The sequence below is a fragment of the Ornithorhynchus anatinus genome, chromosome 5 (genome assembly GCF_004115215.2).
Source record: "Ornithorhynchus anatinus isolate Pmale09 chromosome 5, mOrnAna1.pri.v4, whole genome shotgun sequence".
Taxonomy (NCBI): Eukaryota; Metazoa; Chordata; class Mammalia; order Monotremata; family Ornithorhynchidae; genus Ornithorhynchus; species Ornithorhynchus anatinus.
Window position 1 is genome coordinate 3,239,592 of NC_041732.1, and position 17,440 is coordinate 3,257,031.

At 57.8% G+C, this 17,440-nt stretch overlaps 1 protein-coding gene across 1 annotated transcript; it reads right to left on the reverse strand.

The window, feature by feature from the left end:
- Nucleotides 1-12,505: 12,505 nt before the first annotated feature.
- Nucleotides 12,506-17,078, reverse strand: GMFG (glia maturation factor gamma). Its single transcript, XM_029064818.2, has 7 exons — nt 16,962-17,078; nt 16,042-16,138; nt 15,694-15,743; nt 15,471-15,520; nt 15,038-15,120; nt 14,787-14,860; nt 12,506-12,615 (listed from the first exon to the last, which is right to left on the reverse strand). Exons 1-7 carry the CDS (start codon nt 16,962-16,964, stop codon nt 12,544-12,546), a joined length of 429 nt encoding a protein of 142 aa, XP_028920651.1. The 5' UTR covers nt 16,965-17,078; the 3' UTR covers nt 12,506-12,543.
- Nucleotides 17,079-17,440: the final 362 nt, after the last annotated feature.

Sequence of the window (17,440 nt, forward strand, 5' to 3'; positions counted from 1 at the left end):
CTGGGGGTGGGGACCGGCTGGGGGAGGGGGAGGGGACGGGGGAGGGGGGCAGCTCAGCCGGCCCGGCTGGCCCCGGCCTCCATCCACAAAGACGGATCCGGATCCGCAGGGGGAGGGGAAGAGAGGGGGGGCGGGGAGACGGGCTCGCCTGGGTCCCTCCCACGGGCCGGGGTCCCTGGGCGAGGTGGGGGGGAGGGGAGGGGTCCCCGCCCCTCCCCCTCAGGAGAGAGGGGCCGCCGGCTGCCCGGCTGGAGCCCCCCACCCCCGGTGGCGAGCCGGTACCCGCAGCCTCTGAGCCCCCCCCCCCATCTCCGGGGCCTGCAGAGAGGGGGGGGGCGGGGGGCGGGGACAGGCGAAGGGCCGCCCCCGGGGCCGGGCCCTGGAAGGGAGGGGGCCGGGGCTGGGAGCTCGGACACCTGGATTCCTTGGGCAGCGGATGGGGCCGGAGAGGGATCGGTGGGAGGGGGATTTGGGGTGGGGGGGGGGATGGTGGTGGTACTGGGAGGGGCTTGGCGCAGCCGGGGGGGAGGGGCGACCATGGGAAATCTTTAGCACTGCAGCAGATGGGGTGGGGGGCTGGGGGGAGGAAGGGGCTCGAGGCTTGGGGCGGGGCCGAGGGGGTGGGGAGGGGGCGGGCCTCCCCTCGCCCCTGCCCGCCAACCCACCGCCCCCTCCAGCTGGGGACCGGACAGCGGGGAGGGGGGGACGGACAAAGGAGGGGACAGGGAGGAGGACAGAGCCAAGGACGGAAGGGGGGAGGGGCAGGAGAGGCTGGAAGGGAGAGAGCTCCCTCTCTTCCCGGGGGGGGGGGGGGGTCGCTCCTGACCCCCTCCCCACCTTCCCACGGGTGAAGAGACCGAAAGGAAAGGGAGAGACACAGACACGGACACAGATGGACACGGGGAGAGGGAAGGAGCTGGAAGGAATCAGAATGGGAGAGGAGGAAGCGGACAGAGATAGAGAGACAGAGACGCGGAGAGCTGGGGGACAGAGAACAGGCCCAGGCCCTTGACTGTACTGGACGGCTCCAGTTGACACCCACCCGAGCCCCCGGTCTGGGCCCCTCGCTTGTAAGAAAGCCGACTTTGACTCCTTGCCACAGCCACACGGCTCCTGGGGCCAGCATCCAGGATTGACTTGCCGTTTCCCGGACTACCGGGCCTAAATCTTCTCTCCGCCTGATCCCGCAGAGCCTCCAACACTGGGGCCTGGGAAGTAGCGTGATCTAGTCGAAAGAGTGCGGGCCTGGGAGTCAGGGGACCTGGGTTCTAATCCCGGGCTTCTGCCACTTGCCCGCCGCGTGAACTTCGCGAGTCGCGCCACTTCCCCGGGCCTGCGTCTCCTCGTTTGAAAAACGGGGGTTCGATACCTCGTCTCCCTCCTAAATTAGACCGTAAGTCCCTTACGAGACCCGGACCGTGTCCGACCCGATTATTTAGTAACCCAGTGCTTAGGACAGTGCTTGGGACATAGCGCTTCGCAAATATTATTATGATGATGATGTCCCCTAAGCGGCAGGCAGCTGGCTCACGGGCGCGTCGGATGACTTTCTTTTGGACCCCGGGAGGAGGCAGGGCAGGGGGACAGACCGGACCAGAAGGTCCAGCATGGCCTAGTGGAAAGAACCCGGGCCTGGGAGTCAGAAGGACCCGGGTTCTAATCCCAGCTCCGCCACTTATCTGCTGTGTGACCTTGGGCAAGTCACATCACTTCTCTGGGCCTCAATTCCTAAACCTGTGAAATGGGGATTAAGACTGTGAGCCCCACGTGGGACAGAGACTGCGTCCAAGCTGATTAGATTGTATCGACTTCAGCTCTTGGAACAGTGCTTGACATATAGTAAGCACTTAACAAATACCATTGGCATGATTATTATTAGTAGTAATAATGTCTGTCCAGCTTTTGCCTCTATCTGAGGGCAGAAGAGTATGGGGAGAGTTTTGAAAGATGCATCATATTCGTGGCTCAGTGGAAAAGAGCCTGGGCTTTGGAGTCAGAGGTCTTGGGTTTGAATCCCTTCTCTGCCACTTGTCAGCTGTGTGACCCTGGGCAAGTCACTTCACTTCTCTGGGCCTCAGTTACCTCATCTGTAAAATGGGGATTAAGACTGTGAGCCTCAGGTGGGACAACCTGATTACCCTGTATCTACCCCAGCGCTTAGAACAGTGCTCTGCACATAGTGAGCGCTTAACAAATACCGACATTATTATTCGATCGTATTTATTGAGCGCTTACGGTATGCAGAACACTGTACTAAGCGCTTGGGAGAGTACAATACAACAATAAACGGACACATTCCCTGCCCACAATGAGCTGACAGTCTACAGCCGTATCCATGTGACCAAGGGGAGGAGACTGGAGGAGAGGTTGGAAATGAGGATAAGAAGGCGCTCAAGGAAGGGGTGAAGGTTTGGGTAAAAAGTGTGAACGGGCATGAAGAGGATGGTGAGGAAGATGAAGATGGGGCTGGAAGAAGAGGCACATAAATATAGAGAAGCAGCGTGGCTCAGTGGAAAGAGCCCGGGCTTGGGAGTCAGAGGTCATAGGTCCGAATCCCGGCTCTGCCACTTGTCAGCTGTGTGACCGTGGGCCAGTCACTTCACTTCTCTGGGCCTCAGTTGCCCCATCTGTAAAATGGGGATTAACTGTGCGCCTCACGTGGGACGACCTGATTACCCTGTAGAACGGTGCTCTGCACATAGTAAGCGCTTAACAAATACCAACATTATTATTATGGTGTCTGGGGACGCCTGGGTTCATTAGTACAGTGCTCCGCACACAGTAAGCGCTCATTAGATACCACTGTTGATGATGATGTGTATGTGCATGAATGAGTCTGCGCTCATTAGCATGTTTGTATCTATGAATGGATCTGGGTGTGTCTGTGTGTCTGCATGCGGGGTGTGCGTGTGTGCGTGGGTGAGCTGTGACTGTGTGTTGGGGTGCGGATACGAAACCGGTGTCTGGGTGGGTGTCTGGGGGAGGCGTTGAGGGGGCGATCCGGGGGTTTTGTGCACAAAAGTGTGTGTGTGTGTGTGTCTTTCTGGGGTGTGCTGGGGGCTTGTGCAGCGTGAACGTGTGTTTTGGGTGTCTGTGTGATTTTGTGTACGTTGTGTTTGTGGATCTGGGGATGAACCGGTGTCTGTGCCTTTTCTGGTGCTGCGCCTGTGAGCCTGTGAATGTGCTTTTAGTGCGTTGCGTTGTGGGCCTCTAAATTGTGCATGCTGTTTGTGTGTCTAGGGAGCTGTGGGTGAGTGTCTATGTGTGTGTGTGTGCGTCCCCGTGTCCCCGCGTCCCCCGAGGTTGGGCCCTGCAGCGGGGGCAGGCTCGCTCGGCTCGGGCCGCCCGCGGCTCCTCGCCTCTCCTGCCCCCAGCGGCCGGGACGGGAACGTCACCCTCCGCCTCCCTCCCTGCGTGAGCCCGAGCCCCGCCCCTTCTTCCCCAGCCCGCCAATCACCGACGGGCAGGCCCCTCCTCGAAGCCTAAGCCCCGCCCCTTCTCCCCCGCCCGCCAATCACCGACGGCCAGGCTCCGCCCCGAAACCCAAGCCCCGCCCCTTCTTCCCCAGCCCGCCAATCACCGACGGGCAGGCCCCGCCGGGAAACCCAAGCCCCGCCCCTCCTTCCCCAGCCCGCCAATCACCGACGGGTAGGTCCCGCCCCGAAGCCCAAGCCCCTCCCCTTCTTCCCCGGCCCACCAATCACCGACGGGCAGGCCCCGCCCCGAAGCCCTAGCCCCGCCCCCTGCTCCAGGCCCCGCCCCTCCCAGCGATCGCAGCCTCCAGCTCCCCGACGAGGGGGCAACAGCCAATCACAGGCGACCCCCGAGCCCTGCGATTGGTCCTTTTATAATCCGGTGAGTCTCCGCTACCTCTCCCTGGGGAAAACCTGGACTTTGGGATGGGAAAGGGATGGCGGCCGGGAATGTCGAAGGACGACGGGATAATAAGCCCCGGGAAGACTCGGGGGCAGAGAAGCAGCGTGGCTCAGTGGAAAGAGCCCGGCCTCTGGAGTCAGAGGTCATGGGTTCGAATTCCGCCTCTGCCACTTGCCAGTTGGGTGACTGTGGGCAAGTCACTTCACTGGGCCTCAGTTCCCTCATCTGTCAAATGGGGATGAAGACTGGGAGCCTCACGTGGGACAACCTGATTGCCCTGTGCTCCCAGTGCTTAGAACAGTGCTCTGCACATAGTAAGCGCTTAACAAATACCAACATTATTATTATTATTAAGAAGGGAAGCGACAGTCCCTCTCGTCCTCGGTTCTTCCTCCCCTCGCCCTCCTTTCCCCCTTCGCTCTGCCCACCCTCTGCCCGGAGAGCATCAGGCAGGAAGAGCTCCACCCGACCCTGGACCCAGGACTTCCAGCTCCCTCCCCCCGCCCCCACCTATTATCCAGAGAAACAGCGCGGCTCGGTGGAAAGAGCCCGGGCTTGGGAGTCAGAGGTCTTGGGTTCGAATCCCGCCTCAGCCGCTCGTCAGCTGTGTGACCTTGGGCCAGTCACTTCACTTCTCTGGGCCTCAGGGACCTCATCTGGAAAATGAGGATGAAGACGTGGGAGCTCAACGTGGGATAACCTGATTGCCTTCCATCTACCCCAGTGCTTAGAACAGTGCTTGGCACAGAGTAGGCGCTTAACAAATACCAACTGTCGCCGGCATGGAGACGATGCCCTCCGCCCTCCCTACGGGTTGGCTCTTTTACCATCCGTCCCGCTGTGTCCGGCTGGGCCCGAGCACCCCTTTTCTGCCTACTCTGCTTTGGCCATTTTGCCGCTTGGAAATGGCCCGAGGGCTGGCGGGGGAAGGCCTAGGTTTCCATCCCAGCGTGGCTCAGTGGCAAGAGCGCGGGCTTGGGAGTCAGAGGTCGTGGGTTCCAATCCCGACTCTCTGCCACCTGTCAGCTGTGTGACTTTGAGCGAGTCACTTCACTTCTCGGTGCCTCAGTGACCTCATCTGTAAAACGGGGGTAAGACTGGGAGCCTCACGTGGGACAACCTGGTGACCCTGTACCTACCTAGCGCTTAGAACAGTGCTCGGCACATAATAAGCGCTTAATACCAACATTATTATTATCCCAGGACCTCAAAGCTGACCACTCTCTCCCGTGCTAGCCCGTGAGGGGGTCCCCCCAAAGAGGAGACACTAAAGCACTAAGGTAAGTGGCCACCGTGACCTGGATTTGGAAGAAGACCCCAGGCGTCTCGCCCTCCCCCGGGGACCATCTAGGGGAGGAGGAGTTCGGTGCTTGGAGACTGGTCCTGGAGGACTCGCCGTGTGTCCCCTTCCCCCGGATCTTGAACCGTGCCAGGTCCGGCTGCCATTTGGAGCCTGACACTGCCTCTCCTCTTGTCCCCCTGGCTGCCTTTTCCAAAGCCGCTTCCAGCTTCCCACCTCCCTCGCGGCCCCGGGGCGGGAGCCAGGTTTGGCTGGGTCCCTCGTCCGGAAATCCAAGGGTCCCTGGACCTCCAGCGAGGGCTGGGTACGTGGAGCCAGAAAGAAAAGGAGCCAGAGCTGGAGGGGAGAGTGAGTGGGTATGCCCCAGGATCATCCCATCCTCTTCCTGTTGACCCCTTTCCCTCCTCCCCCGGCACATTCCCGCGTATTCCACTCTCTCCCACCAGGAAGTCCTTGGATAGAGCACAGGTCTGGGAATCAGAAGGACCTGGGTTCTAATCCGGCCTCTACCACTTGTCTGCCGTGAGATCTTGGACAAGTCACTTCGCTTCTCTGAGCCTGAGCTACCTCATCTGCAAAATGGGGATCAAGAATGTGAGCCCCGTGTGGGACGGGGACTGTGTCCAACCTTGTATCTACCCCTGTGCTTAGTACAGTACATAGTGAGCGCTGAACAAATTCCATAAAAACGTCTCACTTCTATCCCTCCGGCTGCAGTCTGCGTCTCTTTATAGTTTTGGTTAAGCGCTTATTGTTAGGGATAGTAATGATAATTGTGGTATTCGTTAAGCACTTACTATACGCCAGGCACTGTCCTAAGTGTCGGAGCGGATATAAGCTAATCAGGTTGGAAACAGTCCCCGTCCCACAAGGGGCTCCCGGTCTTAATCCGCATTTTACAGATGAGGTAACTGGGGCACAGAGAAGTTAAATGACTTACCCAAGGTCACACAGCAGACAAGTGACGGAGCCAGGATTAGAATCCAGGTCCTTCTGACTGCCAGGCCCGGGCTGTATTCACTAGGCCACTCCGCTCCTTCCCCTTCCCTCTCCCCACTGGGTAGGGTTTGGAGCATGGCAGGTCTCCCAGGTGGCCAGAAAGTCTTTCTTGAAATCGTGTCCTCTCCTTTGCTTCCCAGCATCTCTCCGATCCGGGGGCCCAGCGGGTTCCACTTGCAGGAGAGCAGGGGGAGGAGAGGAAGAGAGAAGGTACCTTGATTCTAAGTGAAGAGGTTGGGACGGATTATTATGAGTCACTGTATTTGTAAAGCGCTTACTATGTTCCGGGCGCTATCCTAAGCACAGGGGAGTTACAAGTTAATCAGGTTGGACAAAGTCCATGTCCCACGTGGGGCTCCCAGTCTTAATCCCCATTTTACAGTTGAGGAAACAGGCACAGAGAAGTGAAGTGACTTCCCCGAGGTCACACGGGTTGGACACAGTCCCTATCCCACTTGGGGTCCATAGTTTTAATGCCCATTTCACAGGTGTAGGAACTGAGGCCCAGTGAAGTGACTTGACCAAGGTCACACGGCAGACACGTGGCAGAGCCGGGGTTAATATCCAGGTCTCCGGACTCCCAGGCCCGGCCTCTAGGCACCAGACCACGCTGCTTCTCTATCAGTTAAGAAAACAGAAAATCAGCTGTGTTTCCAGAGCTGAGTCATTCTGTCCCCTGGGTGTTATTAATTAATTGGGCAATTAGCCCATTAGAGTCCCCTCCTCTGCCTTTCCCTGCCCCCCCCCTTCCGCCTGAGGGGTGGGAGGAAGAGAGGGAGGAAGCTGGGTTTCGTGAATGAGGGAAGGACCCGTCAAGGCTGGGCTCTGGTCCTGTGACTCCTTGCTGGCTCTTTCCCAGGCCCCATTTCTTCCTCTCCGCTCTCCCAATCCTCTGACTTCACCTTTGCCCCTCTCCAGAGGAGAGGGGGAATAAAGAGACACAGAAACCAAAAGCTGAGAGACACGCAGAGATCAAGGAGGTCCCAGCCTGCTCACCCCCTAGTTCTCCAGGCTCGGTGGCCTCAGGCCCCGCGCCATCCCGGGGTGGGGTTGGGGGGCTTCGAAGGGGAGGACGGCAGGGGGGTCGGGCGAGATCCTTCCCTTAGATCTCTCCTCGGTGGGGAGAAAGGATGAGGGGCAGATTGGGGACATGGGGGGACGGTGAGAGCCGAGACCAGCGTCTCCCCTCCCCCTCGTTCTCGGACAGCCGGGCAGCCCGGAGCCAGAGGGACCCCTGGCTGGGACCGATGGACGTTGGCATCTCCGCTTGGTGTTCCCTTGCCAGGACTGGTTCAGGATCTCCCGGGTGACCGTGCCAGGAGCCGTGGCTGGGATACGGGGCAGCAGAACGTGGTTGGAGAGAGCAAGGCCCGGCCAAGCCCCCAGCAGAGGAGCCAGGGAGCTCCTGTAGCCAGAGGGAGCCGGCCATTGAGGGAGGGGCGAGAACGGAAGAGGGGACAGGTGACGGGAGGCCCAAGGTCACCGTGGCAGAGTTACCATGGCAACCCCAAAGCCGCTCCATTCATGACACTCCCCCATTAATGGGGAGGGGGAAGGTGAAAGCGTCCGGTGGAAGGGGAGAGGAGGGAAGCCCAGCCCCCCAGGATCTGGCAGGGAGAGAGAGGCTAAAGCAGACCTGAAGAAATAGAGCTAGACTTTCCCCTTAAAAGCCTCAGCAGACAAGCTGGGTTTCCATCCTTTCCTCCTCCTCTTCCCACCTCCAGGCCCCAGTCCTGGCCTCTCGGACCCTCTTCTCACCCTATTGCCATTGAGAGTAACAGGCAGAGGCTGTGGCATGTGGAGGATGGGGGGGAGAGGAGCGGCGGTGGACGGACACACGTCATCTTGGGGTCCACTAAGAACCTCAGATCCTTCTCTGCCGCTGACCCTTTCCCAAAAAGGTCGGGAGCCACTTCTCTTCTCAAGTATCTCTCCCCCGGCTTACTCCGTCTCCCTCAAGTAGTTGCATGTGATATCGCGTAGACGTTTTTAAAATGACATCTGTTAAGTGCTCACTCTGTGCCAGGCACTGTACAAAGCGTTGGGGTAGATACAAACCAATCAGGTCGGACGCAGTCCGCGTCCCACGTGGGGCTTCCGGTCGTAATCCTCATTTTACGGATGAGGTAAATGAGAAATAGAATTTAAGGGGCTCGCTCGAGATCACCCAGCAGACATGTGGCGGAGCAGAATTAGAACCCAGGGCCTTTTGACTCCCAGGCCCTTGTTCTTGTATCCATTCTGCCAGCTTTGATCTCCGCCTCCCACCGCTTGATATCTGATGTTAGGGAGCCGGAGCCCTTTGGCTCCGATTGCTCTCTGCCTCCTGAAGGACGGGCTCAGTTGTTTTGGCCACTGGCAGGAGCTGCACCGGTAGCCCCGTGTCTTGCTTTCCGGACCCTGAGTCCCTCCTACCCCCCAGAATTGATCCTGGCTCCTCTATTCCGCAGGAGCAGCTAGGGTTGGGGGGAAGGGGGTAGCAATTTGGGTTATGTGAGACAGCATGGTGTAGTGGATAGAGCCCGGGCCTGGGAGTCAGAAGGTCATGGGTTCCAGTCCTGGCTCCGCCGGCGTCTGCTGTGTGACCTTAGGCAAATCACTTAACTTCTCTGAGTCTCTTCTGTAAAATGGCGATTAAGAGCGTGAGCCCCATGTGGGACACGGACTGTGCCCAATTTGAATAGCTTGTATCTACCTCGGTGCTCAGAATGGTGCTTGATGCAAGGTAAGTGCTTAATAAATATTATTATTATTAGCAGAACAGAGATAGAAAGAGAGATTGAGGCAGAGATATTGAAGTAGAAACAGCAACCAAAGACACAGCCCCTAATTCCCGTTTTCCTGCAGGCCCGGTGTCCTGGTCCCTCCCGGGCTCCTGCCCTGGGAAGACCTGGTCCAGAAAGTTGAATCTCTCCTCCTCCAGCCAGACCCTCCCCCTCCTCCTCCTCCTCCTCCCCGGAGCCTCAGTTTCCCTCTTTAGACCAGGGGCAACGATCCTGGGACCGTCCCTTCACCCCCATCCTGCTTGGGATGGATCGAAAAGGGGATGGGGCGAGAAACCATTTTGTTGGTCCGGGTACCTCCGGAAGGTAACCGGTTGCCATGGCAACACGGCATCGGTGCCACTTGTGGTTGAACACATCTGCCGGGGGTGGAACAGCCAGAGGTGGGACTCAGGTGGGCAGTTGAAAAGCGGGGAGGAACCAGGGACCCCCTACTCTCCCCGTCCTTTGGAGATAGACTCCTTGAGGTTGGAGGAAGAGGTGAAAGAAAACAGATTCATGGTTCAGGTCTCAGCTGGATCCCCCACCATGAGATTAGCGTCCCTGGACTGCAAGCTTGTTGTGGGCAGGGAACGTGTCTGCCATCTGCCGTTCTGTACTCTCCCAAGCGCTTAGTACAGTGCTCTGCACATAAGGCTCGTCTGCCAAGTCTATTATATTCTCCCAACCGCTTAGCAGGGTGCTTTGGAAAGCAGCCTGGCCTGGTGGTTAGAGCCCGGGCCCGGGAGTCAGAAAGACGCGGGTTCTCATCCCGGCTCTGCCACTTGTCTGCTGTGTGACCTTGGGTGAGTCACTTCATTTCTCTGGGCCTCAGTTTCCTCATCTGGCAGATGGGGATTAAGACTTGTGAGCCCTAGGGTGGACTAGCTTGTTATCTACCCCAGCACTTAGAACAGTGCTTGACACATGAGTAAGCGCTTACCAACACCATCATTATTATTATTATTGCTCTGCACCCAGTAAACTCTCAATAAATACCACTGGTGTTGATTGGTGGCCCCAAGAGTTAGTGAATAGAACACGGGGCCTGGGAGTCAGAAGGACCTGGATTCTCATCCCGGCTCTGCCACACGTCTGCTGTGTGACCTTGGGCAAGTCACTTCACTTCTCTGGGCCTCAGTCACCTCGACTGTAAAACGGGGATTAGGAGTGTGAGCCCTGTGTGGGCCAGGGACTGTGTCCAACGTAACCTGTTATCTACAGCGTGGCTCAGTGGAAAGAGCCTGCGTTTGGGAGTCAGAGGTCATGGGTTCTAATCCCGGCTCCGCCGCTTGTCACTTCATTTCTCTGGGCCTCAGTGACCTCATCTGTAAAATGGGGATGAAGACTGTGAGCCCTACGTGGGACAACCTGATGACCTCGTGTCTACCCCAGCGCTTAGAACAGTGCTCGGCCCATAGTAAGCGCTTAACAAATACCAACATTACTATTATTACCCCAGCGTTTAGAACTGTGCTGGGCACACAGTAAACGCTTAACCAGTACTACTGTTATTATTCTTCCCTAACCTCTTTCCTCCAGGCTCCAAGATTCGCTGGACAGGGAGGGGCAGCTGAGGTCTCAGACTTTGATGGGAGGGAGATAATAATAATAATTATAATAATGGTGGTATGAAGCACTTACTCTGTGCAAAGCACTGTTCGGAATTCAAGGTGATCAGGTTGTCCCACGTGGGGCTCACATTTTTTAATCCCCATTTTACAGATTAGATGTAGACTGTACTCCTGGAGGAAGTCAGGGAGGGGCAGGACGACCCCCGAAAGAGGGGAGGGGGGAGATGGGCCTTGTCTGAAGTACAGTGGCGCCCGCCTCCCCACCCGTTTTAATAAAACTCTTCGTTTCAACTGCTCCCGCGGCGGCTCTCTCCCAGGATTAATATCTCGACCTGGATCTCCCCCCGCCTCTTTAATATCTCACGGCGTGGGGGGCAGCACTGGTTTAATATCGCGGGCCACTCGAGGCCCCAGTCGGGCGGGGGAAGAAATCCCCAGTTTTATTGCTGTCCATTTCCAGGAGGGAAAGAGATCTAGGTTGGCCCAGTGGAAAGAGCACGGGCTAGGGAGTCAGAGGTCATGGGTTCGAATCCCCGCTCTGCCACTTGTCAGCTGTGCTACTTTGGGCAAGTCCCTTGACTTCTCTGGGCCTCAGTGACCTCATCTGTCAAATGGGGATGAAGACTGGGAGCCCTACGCGGGGCAGTCTGACGCGTGTTGGTCTCCCCCCACCCATGTCGCCCTGCTATGGTCCAGAGGCAAACCCCCGTTGTGTCCATAATCCCTCACGGGAAGGACAACCCGTGAACCGGCGTTCTTTCATTCGATTGTATTTACTGGGCGCTTACTGTGTGCAGAGCACTGTGCTAAGCACTTGGAAAGGACGATTCGGTTATGATCCCCTGGTGATGGCCCGCACGTTTTAAGAGAAGCAACGAGGCTCAGTGGAAAGAGCCCGGGCTTGGGAGTCAGAGGTCATGGGTTCTAATCCCTTCTCCTCTGTTTGTCAGCTGGGTGACTTTGGGCAAGTCACTTCACTTCTCTGAGCCCCAGTTCCATCATTTGTAAAATGGAGATTAAGACGGTGAGCCCCACGTGGGCCAACCTGATCACCTTGGATCTACCCCATCGCTGAAAACAGTGCTTGGCCCATAGTAAGCGCTTAACAAATGCCATTATTATGATTATTATCACCTTGCATCCTCTCCAGCGCTTCGAACAGTGCTTGGCCCATAGTCAGCGCTTAACAAATGTCATTATTCTTATCACCTTGCATCCTCTCCAGCGCTTAGTACAGTGCTTGGCACATAGTAAGAGCTTAACAGATGCCATTATTATTAGCCACGCTGGAGAGGGGGCAGGGGCCGCTGGGGGGAAGGAACCGGCAGGGGAAGAGGTTAAAAGGGGGGGACGGGAACGAGCTGGAGGCAGCAGCAGAGGCGGGGGGGGTCCCAGGTTTCCCGCCCCCCAGCTCCCGTCTGTGAGCCTCGCTCGCCCCCTTCTGGCCACCGCGGGGATCGCAAGGGCCCTGGAGGTCAGGCACCCCTTAGACTCACACTGAGCTCCAAGACTTTATTCGTTCCACAGTGAGGGGCCCCAGACATCAGCATCCCCCCCCCCGCAAGATCCCCCAGGCATCGAGGTCCGCTCCCCCCGCCCCCTTCTTCTACCCAGAGCTCCGGCCCCCACTGGAGTCCACCCCCCTGGTCTCCGGAGGGTCCCCAGACACCAGCATCCCCACCCCAAGGCACCCCAGGCATCGCGGTCCCTCCCTCCTGCCCCCTTCTACCCAGAGGTCCGGCCCCCACTAGAGTCCCACCCCCCTGGCCTCCGGAGGGTCCCCAGACACCAGCATCCCCCCCCACCAATATCCCCCAGGCATCGTGGTCCATCCCCCCGCCCCCTTCTTCCACCCAGAGCTCCGACCCCCACTGGAGTCCCACCTCCCTGGTCTCCAGAGGGTCCCCGGACACCAGCATCCCCACCCAAGACCCCCCAGGCATCGAGGTCCGTCCCCCACCCCCCACCCCCTTCTTCTACCCCGAGCTCCGGTCCCCCCCGGAGTCTTCCCCCCGCCCCCCGGTCCCCGGGGCTAACGGAAGAAAGCTAATTTCTCCTGCAGCCAGCTCTCGGTCAGGTCGTCCGTGGTCCGGATTTCAAACACCTGCAGGGAGAGAGGGGTGAGGGGGCTGAGGTGGAGGGGTAGGGAGAGACCTTCCTTACTCTTCCTCGTCCCTACTCCTCCTGCCAGGGCACGGTAGTTTGGTATTTATTAAGCACTTTTCAATAGTAATAATAATTATTATTATTGAAGGCCCATCTCCTCCAAGAGGCCTTGCCAGATCAAGCCCCACTTTGCCTCAACTCCCGCTCCCTTTTGTGTCGCCCTGACTTGCTCTCTTTTCTCTTCCCCCCTCCCAGCCCCAGAGCACTTATGTCCGTATCTGTCATTTTATTTTTTTTATTGAAGCCCGTCTCCCTCCTTCTAGACGATAAGCTCGTGGTGGCCAGGGAATGTCACTGTGTATTGTCGCATTGTACTTTCCCAAGCGCCTAGCACAGTACTCTGCACACAGTAAGCGTTTAATAATTATGAATGAATAGTATTTGTTAAGTGCTTACTATGTTCCAGGCACTGTTCTAAGAGCTGGGGTAGCTACACGATAATTAGGTTGGACACAGTCCCTGTCCCATATAGGGCTCGTGGTTTTCATCCCCGTTTTACAGATGAGGGGACTGAGGGACAGAGAAGGGAAGCGACTTGCCCAAAGTCACACAGCAGACAAGCGGCGGATCTGGGATTAGAACCCAGGTCCTTCTGACTCCCAGCCTCATGCTCTGTCCATTAGGCCATGGTGCTTCTCTATTTTTTTAAGATATTAATTAAGCGCTTACTGTGTGTCGGGCACTGTACTAAGCACTGGGGTAAAAGCCAGCTGGTCAAGTTGGACACAGTCCATGTCCTACATGGACTCACAGTTTTTATCCCCATTTTACAGATGAGGCAACTGAGGTCCAGAGAAGTTAAGTGACTTGCCCAAACAAGTATTTGATTGCTTTTTTATGCGGGGAACTCTACTAAGGACTTGGGAGTGTGCAAAAGAGTTAGTGGACATGATCCCTGTCCTCAAGGAGCTTACGGTCTAGCCGGGGGGCCAGGCGCTAAAATAAATCATGGACAGGACGAAAAAGGAAAATCGATGTGTACATGAGTTAGTGCACAAGAATTAAGGTAGCTAAGGTAATAATAATAATAATAATCATGGTATTTGTTAAGCGCTTACTATGTGCTGAGCACGGTTCTAAGCGCTGGGGTAGATACAGGATAATCAGATTGTCCCACGTGGGGCTCGCATTTTTTAATCCCCATTTTTACAGATGAGGTCACTGAGGCACAGAGGAGTTAAGTGACTTGCCCAAGGTCACACAGTAGACAAGTGGCAGAGCCGGGATTAGAACGCACAGACCTCTGACTTCCGAGCCCCTGCTCTTTCCACTAAGCCACGCTATGCGATCCTCCCCAACCTCCAGCCCCGAGAGGCTTCATTTTAGATAGAGCCTAGCGGATAGAGCCCAGACCTGGGAGTCCAAAGGACCTGGGTTCTAATCCCGACACTGCCACTCGTCTGCCGGGTGACCTTGGGGAAGTCACTTCACTTCTCTGGGCCTCAGTTCTCCCTTCTGTAAAATGGGGATTAAGACTGTGAGCCCCACGTGGGACATGGACTGTACCCAACCCGATTACCTTGTACTTTCCTCAGAATTTAATCTAGTGACTGGCACATAGTAAACATTTAACAAATTCCGTAAAAATACAAACAGAAACAGCATGGCCCAGTGGAGAAAAGAGCACAGGCTTTGGAGCAAGAGGACCTGGATTCTAATTCTGGATCAGCCAATCACTTGCCGCGTGACCTCGAGCAAGTCATTCCACTTTGCTCTGCCTCAGTTTCCTCATCTGTAAAATGGGGATCAAATACCTGTTCTCCCTCACACTTGGGCTGAGTCCCACGTGGGACAGGGACTGTGCCCAACCTGATTAACTCCTACCAACCCCAGTGCTTCGAACAGTGTTTGACACATGGTAAGTGCTCCGTAAATGCCATTTTTTATTCATGTTAATGTCTGTCTCCCCCTCTAGACCGTAAACTCGCTGTGGGCGGAAAGCGTCTGTTAATTCTGCTGTGTTGTGCTCTCCGACACGCTTAGTGCGGGGCTCCGCACATAGTAAGCACTCAATAAATAGGATTCATTGATTGATTGACTTTTTAAAAAGCGTGTGTGTATTTTGGGGGTCGGGGGGAGGGAGTGTTGGAGGGGGGGGCGATGCATTACCTTGGTCAGCTCAGCAGCCTGCACCAATCGGTTCTTACTCCCTGCATACATCATCTGCTGTTCCGGCTTGCAGCCTGAGGCCCAGAGAGGAATATTTCTTCCCTCCCAGCTCAGCCCTGCTCCCGGGGGCACGGGGCGGGTACCCCCCAAACTCGGAATACCAACAGGTGCTGGGATTCCCCTGGCCTCCTCCGCCCGGTCCCCCCTTCCCCCAGGCCGACATCCTGTCCCCCAGCCGGGTGAGTTCTCACCTACAGGGCTGGAAAAGATGAAGCAGAGAGGGTAGGAGACTCGGCCGTCTCCGTGGAGATATTTGTAGCTGTAAACTACAAACCTGGGGGGGGCACGTCAAGGAAATCAAAAGGCCTAGGGGGGAATGGGGTGCCCATCTCCGATTCTTTGCCCCCTCAAACCCATCGCTCCCTGGCCAATGTCCAATCCCCATGCTGCCTCGTGACCCCATCTCTGTCCTCCATACTCTGCTGTGCTTCCCTTCCTCACCCCCATCCCTCGCCCGAACCCCGGCCCGGCCCTTTCTGGCTGTCACCTCTTTCCCCACATCCACCCTCCGTTTCCAAACCCAGTGGCCCCACTCTCCAGGTCCCGGCCCCGGGTCCCCCGCCCCTATACCCACATCCTCCCCCTCCACTCCAGCCTAGGTCCCCCGGGCCCCGGAGGGGATATCTGGGCTGTCTTTCAGGAAGTTCATTCTTCAGTTCATCCGGGGAAATGTTCTGTGGGCCAGAGAAGGACAAACAGCTGCCTGACCCCACCCAGCCCCACACCCCTTTGCCCTGCTCCAGCTCCATTTCCCACAGTGTTCAGTCCCCATCTCACTCCTCCCATGACACTTGGCCCCTGTCTCCTTAGCTCCCGCCCGCTATGCCCACCCCGGTCCCGCCCTCACCTGAAATTCTTCTTCCAAAACCACCAGCTGCCTGTCCTTGTCCACTTTCACTGCAGAGAGCCGACACAGACGGGATCATTAATCTCTTTTGGGGGGTTGGCGGGGCTGGGGCGGGAGGGGGGGCGGGAAATGATCTCAAGGCCCTTCACTGTGTTCCGAGTTAACAGTTCAGGCACTTTTTCTCCCTGGAACACAGCTCAGTCCCTTTTTTCTCCTCAGAAGGCCCCTGCCCCTGGACGTTGGGCCTTCTCTCTCCCCACCCTCCCCGCCAGCCCTGCCCCTTGTGGGAGTGGATCGGGGAGACCTGGGCAGGATTCCCAGCTCCTGGCTGGCATTCCCAGGACTCACTGATGATGGCTGCATTGTCCGTCTCCTTCCGGAAGCGGAATCTCCTCAGCTTCTCCTTCAGCTCGGGATCCACCTCGCACACCACCAGCGAGTCCGACTGCGGCCAGGGAGAAGGCGGTTGGGCCGAGTTCTGGGGAGGCCCGGGCCCTTCCCGAGCCACAGAAAGGGGAGCGCGGGGGGGGGGACTGAACCGACGGAGGGGGAAGCGGGGCCTGACCGGAGACCAGGGTCACGAGATCAGCTTCCGCCCACTACCCCTACCCCATCCCCGGTCCAGCGGGGCGGGTCATCAAGCGCCGGACCTGCCCTCGCCTTAACCGAGGCCATCCCAACCCTCCCCCTGCCTCCGTTCCCCTATTCCTCAGATAGGCTTCCGGGTTCTGCGGCGGGATCTCCCGAGAGGGAGGTCCCCGGATCCCCCGGCTCCATCTTGTTTCCGCACCCAACCTCTCCTGATGGTTGGGGAAATCTTTCCTCAAGTTGAATTCCCTCAGAAGGCACTCTCCAGACCCCCAGCCCAGGGAGGCGGGGGTCCAGAGCCCCCCGTCTCCCCCGTGGGTGCTGCTTCAAGAAAAGAGGAAGGGGGTCTGGGGAGGGAGGAGGGCGGAACTCTTTGGGCAACAGGAAAACTTCATGAGCCCAAGAAGCTGCCAGGCGACCCTCACCCTCCCCGCCACAGCCCCCTGACCCAGGGCCCAGCTCCGCCACACTCGGCGGGACGTGGGCAAGAAAGGGGAAACCGATCTCCCTCTGAGAGTGGGGCGTTGCCCCTTCCTTCCAACGCCCCCCTCCGAACTCTCTCACCCCCGGAACTTGCCCCCCACCCCGCCAGCTCTGCCCACCCCCTGCCAATCCCCAACATCGCCCCGGGCCCAGCCCTCCCGCACAACCCCTGGCCCAGCTGTTGTCTTGGCTCTGACCATTCTGCTCCGTCTCTTCCCCGCGTGCTCTTCCCAGGCCCTGGGACAGGATGCTTGGTTGGCGGTTCCTCTGGGGGCCGGGGGTGGCGGGCAGAGGGGGGAGGAGCTTGGATGGGGGGGCTTCCCCTCGGGTCTGGGGGGCTCTTGGCAAGGGGGCCGGGGTGGGGGCCGGCGGCTCCGGGCTGGGGCCTGGCAGGCTGTGCTGGGCAGCTCCACCACCACATCCTGTTATGCTCATCCCGGGCTAACCGTCGCCCACAACCCCGCCCACTGGGGGTGGGGGGAAGAGAAGGATCCCCCCCCTCAAAAAGCCCCCCCAAAACACACTGCCTCCTGCTGGAGGAGAGCAGAATAGTGACCGCCGGACGTTCGGACGTGGGTTTGGGGGCTCAGTCTCCTCTCTGTCTGGGCTTCTCCCTGTGTGACTGTGGGCAAGTCGCTTCACTTCTCTGTGCCTCAGTGACCTCATCTGTCAAATG

Excerpts from the sequence above, each read along its gene's own strand:
- GMFG (XM_029064818.2), bottom strand. Across the intron at positions 15,744-16,041 it reads GGACAATGCAGCCATCATCA|TGAAAGTGGACAAGGACAGG; the intron begins GTGAGTCCTGGG and ends GGCTCTCTGCAG. Across the intron at positions 12,616-14,786 it reads AGGCTGCTGAGCTGACCAAG|GTGTTTGAAATCCGGACCAC; the intron begins GTAATGCATCGC and ends CTCTCCCTGCAG.